Source organism: Ovis canadensis, chromosome 11 (genome assembly GCF_042477335.2).
Source record: "Ovis canadensis isolate MfBH-ARS-UI-01 breed Bighorn chromosome 11, ARS-UI_OviCan_v2, whole genome shotgun sequence".
NCBI classification, from domain to species: Eukaryota; Metazoa; Chordata; class Mammalia; order Artiodactyla; family Bovidae; genus Ovis; species Ovis canadensis.
Window position 1 is genome coordinate 51,284,923 of NC_091255.1, and position 11,151 is coordinate 51,296,073.

At 52.7% G+C, this 11,151-nt stretch overlaps 1 protein-coding gene across 3 annotated transcripts; it reads left to right on the plus strand.

The window, feature by feature from the left end:
* Positions 1-615: 615 nt before the first annotated feature.
* On the plus strand, positions 616-9,777 carry LOC138447601 (primary amine oxidase, lung isozyme-like). Of its 3 annotated transcripts, none has more exons than XM_069603795.1 (5): positions 616-686; positions 5,741-7,485; positions 7,697-7,982; positions 8,355-8,484; positions 9,224-9,777. In XM_069603795.1, the coding sequence occupies exons 2-5, from the start codon at positions 5,838-5,840 to the stop codon at positions 9,494-9,496; spliced, it is 2,337 nt and encodes a 778-aa protein (XP_069459896.1). In that variant the 5' UTR covers positions 616-686; positions 5,741-5,837; the 3' UTR covers positions 9,497-9,777. The 3 variants fall into 3 exon arrangements, with proteins under 3 accessions (XP_069459896.1, XP_069459894.1, XP_069459895.1); XM_069603793.1 differs by lacking the exon at positions 616-686 and adding an exon at positions 3,574-4,478; XM_069603794.1 differs by lacking the exon at positions 616-686 and adding an exon at positions 3,590-3,711.
* The last annotated feature ends 1,374 nt before the right edge of the window (positions 9,778-11,151 follow it).

The following is an 11,151-nucleotide window of genomic DNA, read 5'->3' on the forward strand; positions in this document are numbered from 1 at the left end:
AGAGATTGGACATAATAGAATTCTGCTTCCCTTGAACATTTGTTAAGCAAGTTCTAATTTGGCTTGACAAAACAATACTCTGCAGCTATAAAACTGTATCTTTTTATACAAATTACTCTTCTAAAGAGCAGGGCAATGCACAGAATTGTGGACCGGGCACCTCCATTTGTGTTTTATGGGGGAGGATCATATAAACCCATATTTTCATATCTTATAGATACATATTCAGAAGACACAGGTAACCCTGGTTGCTTCTGTGAAGAGGAACCAGGAGGTAGGGACTTGGGAGGGAGGAGACTTGATACTACATATCCTTTTGTACATTTTGAATTTTGAACCGTGTGACTATATTACCTATTCATTTATTATTATTGAAAAATAAATGGGGCCAAGTAGTTTCTGACTTCATTCTTTAAAATAACTTGTCTTCTTCTTGCCTGGAAAATCCCATGGATAGAGGAGCCCGATAGGCTACAGTCCACGGGGTGGCAAAGAGTCCCACATGACTGAGCGACTTCACTTTCAGGGTAGGGGAGGGTACTGTGCCCAGGGACTCAATTTTTTCAAGTGTTTGAGACCCAAGGAAATGGGTGTGGCCTCTGTGCTTAGTCAGTCAATCATGGCCAACTCTTTGTGACCCCATGGACTATAGCCTACCAGGCTCCTCCATGGATGGAATTCTCCAGGTAAGAATACTGGAGTGTATTGCCTTTTCCTTCTCCAGGGAATCTTCCTGACCCATGGAGAGAACCTGGGTCTCTTGCATTGCACAGAGGTGTGGCCTCTGGTGACCCCTTGGCCTCAACTTGCCTGCATATCTCCAAGAAAAAATGTTAAATGTCAAGAAATTTCTTCTGCTGTCTCTTGCTCACTCTCCCTGTCTGTCTCACTTCAAAGAGGAGGAATGAGAGCCTGCTGGAAGCCAAGGTAGGGCTGGGCGTTGAGGGACAGGAAACAGATTTCAGATGCCGCTCAGCTTCTGACCGGAGGGAGATCATATCCAGGGAACACAGAAGCTTCTGCTTCCTTCTGTCCTGCTCCAGGCCCAGGTTCACTTCTGGGACAAAGGTGGATGAAGGTGAGCTGGACAGAAGCTAGGTTCCAAAGAACAGGGAGAAAGCCCTCAGTCAGGAGAGAGGGCCAGTGCTGGGTGGGTGAATTTATAACATGACCTGAAATGAAAGTCAGAGTGACAGAGGACAGGGCTGGAGGGAAAGAGAGGCTAAGGACTGAGACGGAGGAGAAAAATGGGTGCTGTGGCCTCTGCGGCTCAGATACTGACTTGATGCCTCTTCTTTCTCTGATCTGAGTCATTGAACTTCTCCACGTCTCGCTTATACGGTTCTCTCCGCCTCCTCCTGGTTCCTCTCTCTGATCAGATGCACAATAGTGAGTGCTGGAAGCAAAAGGAAGAAAGACATGTGCTGTCCAACCCTCCCTCACCCTGGTTGAATAAGTTGCAAGTCATTGCCTTGAGTCCCATGTCTAGACCAAGGCTGTGAGTGTTTGCAAGTAGTGAATGTGCCTGTGAGTGTGTGTGGATGCACGCTTAAAGCTTTTTTCAAAGTTTGTTGTTGCTTTTTTTTTTTTTTTAACTTATTTTCCTTTCTTTGGCTGTGCTAGGTCTTAGTTGCGGCATGAAGGATCTTCAGTCTTAGCTGTAGCATGTGGGATCTGGTTCCCCAACCAGGGATTCAACCAAGGCCCCTGCACTGGGAGCAGGGGAATGTTACCCACTGGACCATCTGAGAAGTCCCAGGCATTGCTATATTTAGGAGCACTTACCACCTGGCAGGTTCAGTTACTGATTAAGGTAAAATCCCAGCCAAAAATCAGTAGTAGTTTGTGTGGTGATGAGATATTAATAATTGTGTAGAAGATTCTTGTATACTTTACACAGTGCTTGGTGGGTTTGGAAAAAGGGGATACCCTTAACCAAATATAAAACGTGTATGAGGTCCTGCTGACAGCTTCTCTGATGAGACTTATCAGTGAGAATCGGCTACCCTTTCCAGTATTCTTGCCTGGAGATTCCCAACGACAGAGGAGCTTGGCGAACTACAGTCCATAGAGTCGTGAGAGTCGGACTCGAATCGACAGCACAGCACCTATCAGTGAGACTGGGCTCGTTAATTCTACAGCCTGTTTACTTGTTTTAAGGGGAAACCCACCCCTCCAGCTGCTCCCAAAAGGTTCTCTTTCATTTATCCAACCCTCTCCCTTCCCTTTAAATCGCTCCCTCTTGACTGGCTCTAGACTCACCTCTCGTTAAGTCTCTGCCAGGACCCTGACTCTCCAGGACAGGGTCTTCCCTCAGCTTGTGCTTCTCAGAAGCCTTCCTCCAAGGAGAGCTCTACTTTTCCCACCTCCAGCTTCCATTCTCCACCCAGTCCCTCCTTATCCTGCTCTTCCAAATGCTGATGCAGAATCACAGTCCCTTCCAGCTGCCACTTTCTGGACTTCTGGGTGGCATTCGTCCCCTCTGATTAGTCCCCACTGAAAACTCTCTCCTGTCGTGACCTCCTCCCAATCTGACCCCTCCGAGGGCATGCTGGCTGCTTCTTAGGCTCCTATGCAAGCCCCTTTGCCTCTGCTGTGCCCACAACCTGCTCAGCCCCACACATGGACATCTTCTGGACTGTGGCCCTGCTCCTCCTCTCTCCCCTCTGCAGAGTCCTCTCTGGGTGATCTCAGGCTTCCTTTCTTCATGCATTAGTGGCTCAGTCATGTCAATTCTTTGCCACCCCATAGACTGTAGCCTGCCAGGCTCCTCTGTCCATGGAATTCTCCAGGCAAGAATACTGGAGTGGGTGGTCATTTCTTCCTCTGGTGAATCTTCCCAACCCAGGGATCAAACCTAAGTCTCCCATATCGCAGGCAGCTTCTTTATCATCTGAGCAATGACTACCATTTGTTGTTTGACACAAATCTCTGTTTCTAGCCTAAAAGTTGCTCTCCGGCCGTTGAAACCTTTAGACCCAATGCCCCTTTTTCTGGGCATGTATGCTGGGGCTCCCACAGGAACCTCACCTCAAACTTGTTGGAATCCTCCTTCAACTTGCGGCTCTTCTTGTAGGTCCTTCTTCCGGAGAAAGCCCCTCACCCTCCCAAGTCACCCAATGGAAACCTGGTGTCCTTGTGCCACCAAAGAGTCTGGATCCTTTCTCACGCACCCACCCAGTCAGACACCACGTCCTGCCGACACCCCGGCCACATTGCTCAGATTCCTCACTTCTCTGTCCTGGAGGTCACTGGCCTCATCTGACCCTTTGCCTCCTGTCGCTGTCCTCGCTCCTGTCTTTCACACACTTGGTGCTCTCTCAGCACTGAAGCCAGAGCTGTACCCCTGGGGTGCAGATCAGAGTACAGTGACCTGGGCATCCGGGGCGGATCCACGGGCCTCCTGGGGACTCCGGGACAGCAGGCAGGCTCAGGCAGCACGTTCTGGGGCCCAGCCCGGGGACTGGGGATGGCACCTGGCTCCCTGGAATCCAGTCACCTTCAGCACATTTACACAGGCTGTGGGCAAGTTTGTCCAAAGGGCAATAAGACTTGCTGGAGGAAGCAGGATGTGTAGCTGCTTTCCCCTGAGTAACTGTCCAACAGGAGCGCCTTTCAACAGTTGTTTACGGTGTGTGATATGGTGGTGGTGAGCCTAGGACGACACGAGTTCAGAGGGAGCCATGTGACAGCAAGACGCTTCTAGAGAAGGTGGGCAGAGGGGCACCTTCTGCTACATCCGTTCCTCCTCAAGGTCCGGCCAAAGCTCTCCCTCCCTCTCCCTGATCATTACTCCCTCTCCTCCGGGAGACCTGGGGATTCCCCACCAGAGGGGCTATTCTCGATCTGTGATTGGTAACACTGGTCGGGACGAAAAAAAGTTGTAGGTGTTCTCTTGACAATGTGTTCTGAGCTGGGAGGAAATACCACCACTTATCAAAGGATCCAGAATGAAGTTCCTGGGCTGGAAAGGCTTGCCGTGAGGCCAGGGCTGGGTTTGACCTTAGATTCTGTCCCCCCTTTATTACAAAGTCCACATGAACCATTTCAAGCTGAGACAGGCTAGGGCCTGAGTTCCTATACTGGAGTGCTTGCACTTGGCACCTGGACAAATATCTCCTTGAGCAACAGAGTACCAAGGAACTGTAACAGGCTAGAAATATCGGCAAGCACTGGGCAGTCCCCGCAGTTATGTACAGTGAGACACAAAAGACACAGAAACGTATTGCTGCTTCTGAGGTGAAAGGAGAAGAGCAGGTGTTGGGCATGACCCCTGCACACAGCACCACCAAAGGGGTGGGCAGACCACCTAAGCCAGCCCTCAGTCCGCTCCACGGATCTGCCCCCACTCTTACTCCACTGAAGGAACCTGTGTTTTCTTCTTGCTCCTTCCTGCTGCAGCTTGAGTACCAGCTAACTCTGATTTCCTTCACCAGCCTCTTTATCAATTCGATTGATGCAAGAGTCCGAGGATCCAGGTTGGTCACAAAATGAACAGCATGTGGAATTTGCATATCAAAATAGAGCTGGTTGCAGAAGCAGCTGGTATCTGGAGAACTGACCTTTCTGAGGTTGATTTCCCTGATTTCACAGTGCCCAGATTCCTGTCTTTCTGCAAGGCCTACTTTGCTTAAGACCCACACACTGCACAAGCCTTCCTGACCTGATCTCTTCTGCTGTCCCACCGACTCCTGTCTCCACCTCACACCCAATGCGCTGACCTCGGCCATTTCCTGCCCATGCCAGGTGCTTCAAGGTACCTTTGCACCTTCTGATCCTTTTGGCTGGGATGTACTGTCCATTCTCCTCCAGCAAACATACTCTGTCTGCAAGGTCATCTCAGGTGCCTTCTGGGAAAGTGGTCTTGGACAAGTCCAGGCTGGAAAGGTCTTCCCCCAGTTCACCAGGGAAGCATGTCCCATCTCTGGATCCTCAGTCTCTCCTGGTTCCCTCAGGACCTGGCTGAACAGAAGATGGTGTCTATGTCACATCACCTGCCTGATAATGGAGATGGCTTTGCTCTCTGCTTCTGCAGCATTCTGGAAAAGGGTTTCCTGGGGATGAAGGCTGTGGACAGCGAGGTTAAATTCAGAGCCAGGGTGTTATGCCCCTGACGTCTGATGTGCTCCATCAGTTCTGCTCGGGGGGCGGCGGGGGTGGGGGGGAGGCCTCTGTAAGCTGCAACTTCCCACCTGCTCCAGCTGCTGAATGGATTCGCTCCCCTCAGGCTCTCCTCTAGTGACTGAGGGAGTTCAGGGCCTCCACGATGTTGACCGGGTTCAGCTCTTCAGCCCCCCAGCTCCCCACAGGTGATCGGTGTTCTCAGCGTGACTCTCCAGGCTCCTATACAAGTCAGAAGGGTTCTGGTTGCTGCATGGGAGCCCTCATCAGAGGGCTTCATGGACTAGAGGAAGGAAGGCGGAATCTGGCTGGATGGCTGAACACAGGAGTTTTGCTTGCAGCCATGTAGCAGGGAGCAAGGTTCCATCGAGAGAGTGGAAAAAGAGCCCCAGGACCTGTCACTTCTACCACTTCCTCCCTCCAGCTGTGTCTTCCATACCCATCCCTCCCCCATTTTGCGAAGCTGAGTGTTTGATTTGAAACAGGAGGACAGAGGCTGACATAGGCCACTTAAAATTTAATTTACAACCTCAGCTGCATCTTCTGACCTGGCCTGATCACTGCCCCGCCCCAGCCTCCAATCACTGCCAACCCTCTTTCCTTGGCTGTTTGTCCTCAGGGTATATATAACGCGTTGACTCAAGCACAACTCAAAGACAGGAACCTACAGACACTGAAGGAGGCACTGTGCACCCGGTTCTGTCGGTCTGTCCATCATGCCTGCTGCACTCCAAATCAAGAGCCTGAAGACAGCCAGAGCTTTAGCGATGTTCATCTTCATTTTTCTGTCCTTGTGGACTCTTCTGGTGATGGGCAGGGAGGAAGGTGGTACTGGGTGTGAGGAGGGCGTTGGGAAGCAATGTCATCTTGGCCTGCCTCCCCTCTGCCCCTCTGGATCCCCCAGTGCCCAGCCCTGGACACACCCTGACCACAGCCAGCTGTTTGCAGACCTGAGCCAGGAAGAGCTGATGGCTGTGATGAGCTTCCTGACCCAGCAGCTGGGGCCAGACCTGGTGGATGCAGCCCAGGCCCGACCCTCAGACAACTGCGTCTTCTCAGTAGAGCTGCAGCTACCCCCCAAGGCGGCAGCCCTGGCCCACCTGGACAGGGGGAGCCCGCCACCTGCCCGGGAGGCACTGGCCATCATCTTCTTTGGCAGACAACCCCAGCCCAATGTGACTGAGCTGGTGGTGGGGCCGCTGCCCCAGCCCTCCTACATGCGGGATGTGACCGTGGAGCGTCATGGGGGCCCCCTGCCCTACTACCGACGCCCCCTGATTCTCCGAGAGTACCTGGACATAGACCAGATGATCTTCGACAGAGAGCTGCCCCAGGCTGCTGGTGTCCTCCGCCACTGCTGCTCCTACAAACAAGGAGGAAGGAACCTGGTGATCTTGACCACAGCTCCCCGTGGTGTCCAGTCAGGGGACAGGGCCTCGTGGTTTGGCCTCTACTACAACATTTCAGGATTTGGGGTCTACCTGCACCCTGTGGGATTGGAGCTGCTGGTAGACCACAAGGCTCTGGACCCTGCCCAGTGGACTGTCCAGAAGGTGTTCTTTCAGGGCCGCTACTATGAGAGTCTGGCCCAGCTGGAGGAGCAGTTTGAGGCTGGCCAGGTGAATGTGGTGGTGATCCCAAACAACGGCACAGGTGGGTCCTGGTCCCTGAAGTCCCAGGTGCCCCCGGGTCCAGCTCCCCCTCTGCAGTTCCATCCTCAGGGCGCCCGCTTCAGTGTCCAAGGCAGTCAAGTGACCTCCTCATTGTGGACTTTCTCCTTTGGCCTCGGAGCTTTCAGTGGTCCTAGGATCTTTGACGTTCGATTCCAGGGAGAACGGCTGGCTTATGAGATCAGCCTGCAAGAGGTCCTGGTTGCCTATGGTGGGAATACCCCAGTAGCAATGGTGAGCCACTATATGGATCGAGGCTTTGGTCTGGGCAAGTTCGCCACGCCCCTGACCCGCGGCGTCGACTGCCCCTATCTGGCCACCTATGTGGACTGGCACATCCTTCTGGAGTCCCAAGCCCCCAGGACCCTACACGATGCCTTTTGTGTGTTTGAGCAGAACGAGGGCCTGCCCCTGAGGCGACACCACTCAGATGCTTTTTCTCACTATTTTGGGGGTCTTGTGGAGACAGTGCTGGTCTTCAGATCTGTGTCAACCTTGTACAACTATGACTATGTGTGGGATGTGATCTTTCACTCCAATGGGGCCATTCAAGTCAAATTCTATGCCACGGGCTTCATCAATTCAGTGTTCCACTTTGGTGCTGCCAGAAGATATGGAAACCAGGTTCGGGAGAACACACTGGGCACAGTCCACACCCACACTGCCCACTACAAGGTGGATCTGGATGTGGGAGGTAAGACACCCCAGGCGAGGCACAGATTGCAGTAGAGGGGCCTGAAAGATTGGGGACATCTTTGGGTGAGAGGTGGGAAGCAAGGGACACACCCAGTCTGGCCTTGTTTTTGGCTCCTACTCTGAAGCCAGGAGCAGGCAGACTCCAGAGGGGGCAGGGCAGCTGCCTGACCAACTCTCGCCCCTCCCGTCTCCCCACTCCATTCCTGCAGGACTGGAGAACTGGGTCTGGGCTGAGGACATGGCTTTTGTCCCCACGGCGATACCCTGGAGCCCCGAGCACCAGATACAGAGGCTGCATGTGACCCGGAAGCAGCTGCAGACAGAGGAGCAGGCTGCCTTCCCCCTGGGAGGGGCCTCCCCTCGCCACCTGTACCTGGCCTGCAAGCAGAAGAACAAGTGGGGACACCCTCGGGGCTACCGCATCCAGCTACTCAGCAGCCCTGGGGAGCCGCTGCCCCAGAACAGCCCTTTGGAGAGAGCCGTCAGCTGGGGGAGGTGGGTGGGGTGCGTATTTGGAGGGTTGGTTGAGATGAGAAGAGTGTTGGGAGGGGCATTTGGGAACCCAGTTGAAACTGTACACGAGGCGAGGTAAGAGCCCAAAACCTATTTCCTGGTTATCAAAAGGACCGCACTGGATACACACCGCCCAAGTGGGAACAGTCTTTTCTGTTTGGGTGGGGCCATGTTGTGAAATTGAAAGGGATGTACAGATAAACATGGAATGGTGTTGGGCCACCCACTAGAGTGACACTGAGTGACAGTAGATAAGAGGGGAAACCTGAGGTCCATGGGCTCGGCTCCCTCCCATGATGATCAGGCTGCAGGACAGGGACAATGACAATGGACCCCTGACCAGAGCATCTCTAGGTACCAGCTGGCTGTGACCCAGAGGAAGGAGACAGAGCCCAGCAGCTCCAGCATCTTCAATCAGAATGACCCCTGGACTCCCACCGTGGACTTTGCTGACTTCATCAACAATGAGACCATTGCTGGAAAGGTCAGCTGTGTGTGGGAGATGAGGGAGTTGTGGGGGACACAGAGATCAGCCCCACCTTCTCTTGGATGGGGCCTTGAAACCCTGTGAAAACCTGAAGGGCTGAGCTGACTCCTGCTTCTGTGCTTTTGTGGATCTGCTCCTTACCTGTGGAGGGAAACATCCTAAGCTGGGAGTTCATCTGCAGACCCTGGCTGAGGCTCCAACTTTTCCTCGAGAGGCAGCAGTCTCTCAGTCTCTGCTTGTGGACTGAGTCCTTAAGGGCCCCAGGATTCAGAAGGGCTGGAATGACCAGGGAAGTCCACATCTCTTATACCTTAAACCTCTCCCCTTCTCTCTTCCCCACCAAATGGTTAATTTCTAAATGTCAGCCTTTGTGCCACCCACGCCCTGATTTCACTCCTCCATTCACCTCCTCTCAGTTACACTTTGGGAACTCTCCCAGAGTCAGAGGTGGTGCTGAAGTAGCCTGTGTGTGTCATCATTTCTCTTGGGATGGGTAGGCTGATGGCGATGTGATGGAAAATGTCAGAGATGGCAGCTGCAGGCTGGAACAGTGGAGGCTGGTGTTGCTCCTAATATGAAGTTGATTTCTTATGCATTGACTTCTGGGCTACTATGATAAAGCGTTTAGAGCTTAATACCCTCTTGAGTGACGGTGGGCTCCTAAAGTGAATTCTGTGAGAGACAGAGGTGTCCTTAGCAGCGCCAGGCCTCATGACCCTCTTTCTTCCCCTACTAGGACTTGGTGGCCTGGGTGACAGCTGGTTTCCTGCACATCCCACACGCAGAGGACATTCCCAACACGGTGACAGTGGGCAACAGTGTGGACTTCTTTCTGCGACCCTACAACTTCTTTGACGAGGACCCCTCCATCAATTCTGCGGACTCCATCTACTTCCGAGAAGACCAGGATGCTGGGTCCTGTGAGGTCAACTCTGTGGCTTGCCTGCCCCAGGTTGCTGCCTGTGCCCCTGACCTCCCTGCCTTCTCCCATGCTGGCTTCTCCCCCTAGGTGTTTTCTGGGATGGGGAATGTGGCTGGGGCCCCAGGGCCAGGGAATGTGCGGAGAAGAAGGGCTGGGAGCTGTGGAGTCTGTGCGCTCTTCTCCCTCTTCACTCTCCAGGGTCCTTTCTCTCCCTTGCCTTCCCCTCCCTGCTGGGAGCATCCTGAGCCTGTGCTGCCTGACACAGGGCCGTCTCAGCTCTGTGGACCCCACCCTGCGGGATTCCTGTCGCAGAGAGGAAAGGAATGGCCAGTGGGGAGTCTGGAATGATTATTAAACCTAGCAATCGATTCCTGGTTTTGGTGTGTTTTGCTTTTTTATCCTTTTGTCTTTGGTTTCCTGTGCTCTCAAATCTTTTTAGGCCATGCCAGGTCTCTCCTGAGACTCCCCAGTCCTCACATGGGAGGGGAGGATGGGGGCTCTCTAAGGGGGTGGCTGCCGAATAGGATTCCTGGCAGGACTGTGAATCCAGGAGTCCAGTTGGAAGGGGCTCTTTGGCCCTTGTTTCCTCTCATCCTGGGCCTCCTTCTTCCCTTCCTTCTTGCTCTGCCTTCTCCTGTTCTTACCTGTTCTTCTATCTTGGTATTTACCTCCTGGCCCTCAGCAGAGGTTCCTCAGCTCTCATTGTTCAACTCTGGTCTCCTCTCCTGAATCTAGGCCTGCGGAAGTCTGAAAATGCAAGGGACATCTAGTTTGAGAAGACAGTCCCCATCTGCCTCCCAGTGTCTGGAGGCTGCCCCTTCCCCAGTCCTGGGGCAATGTGTTTGTATGCCCTGTCTTGCATCCTCTTGCAGGAGTGGTCTTGGAGACAGCAGCAGCTCTAGGGGGCACTTGAGGTGGCTTTGTGGGCACAGCGGTAGTGAGGAGTGGTCATTTGTGCCAGGTCTGTGTGTGACCTGTGGCCTCTGCACAGGGCAGGAGCCAGTGGGGGAGGCTGGGTGGGCACCTAGGGAGCGAGGCAAGAAGACCTGTCATGGGGCCAGGGGTTGTCCAATCACATGGGAGCATGCAAAGGAGCCAGGGCGTCTGGGGGTGGAGCCTCCCCCACAGGCTGTCCTTGTGGAGATGTGGATGGAAAAGGTCTGGATCCAGGGTCTCTTTACAAATATCCAGAGACTGGAAATTATAGAACTGTTTTTTCTGGAAGATTTATTAATAAATTCTAATACAGTCTTACAAGCAATATTACGCAGCTGTAAAACCAGTCATATTTCCTTCTAGAAATTAATCTTCTAAAGAGCAAGCTAGGTACAGAAGTGTGTATAGGGCACCACCTTTTGTGTTCTAAAGGAAAGGTCATATGAGTACATATTTCCATATCTTATAGATGCATATTCAGAAGACACGGGTGACACTGGTTGCCTCTGGAGGGCATCCAGGTGGAAGGGACTCAGGAGGGGGGACTTAGTAGTATAAGCCCTTTTAAAATTTGAGCCATATGAGTATATTATCTATTCATTTATTATTATTCAAATAATAAATGGTCCCATACAAGACCTGACCGCATCCTTTAAACTACTAATAAGTTGTCTTTTCAGATAGAGTATAATGGGGGAGGATAAACTGTGTTGAGAGATGAGCCCAGGGACTCAATTTTCTCAAATATTTGAGACCCAGAGAAATAGGTGTGGTCTCAGGTGACCCCATGCTATGGTTTGTCCAGT

Coding starts and splice junctions, on each gene's coding strand:
- LOC138447601 (XM_069603795.1), top strand. CDS start 5,838: ATGCCTGCTGCACTCCAAATCAAGAGCCTGAAGACAGCCAGAGCTTTA. Junction 7,486..7,696: donor GGTGGATCTGGATGTGGGAG/GTAAGACACCCC, acceptor CCATTCCTGCAG/GACTGGAGAACTGGGTCTGG. Junction 7,983..8,354: donor AGAGCCGTCAGCTGGGGGAG/GTGGGTGGGGTG, acceptor GAGCATCTCTAG/GTACCAGCTGGCTGTGACCC.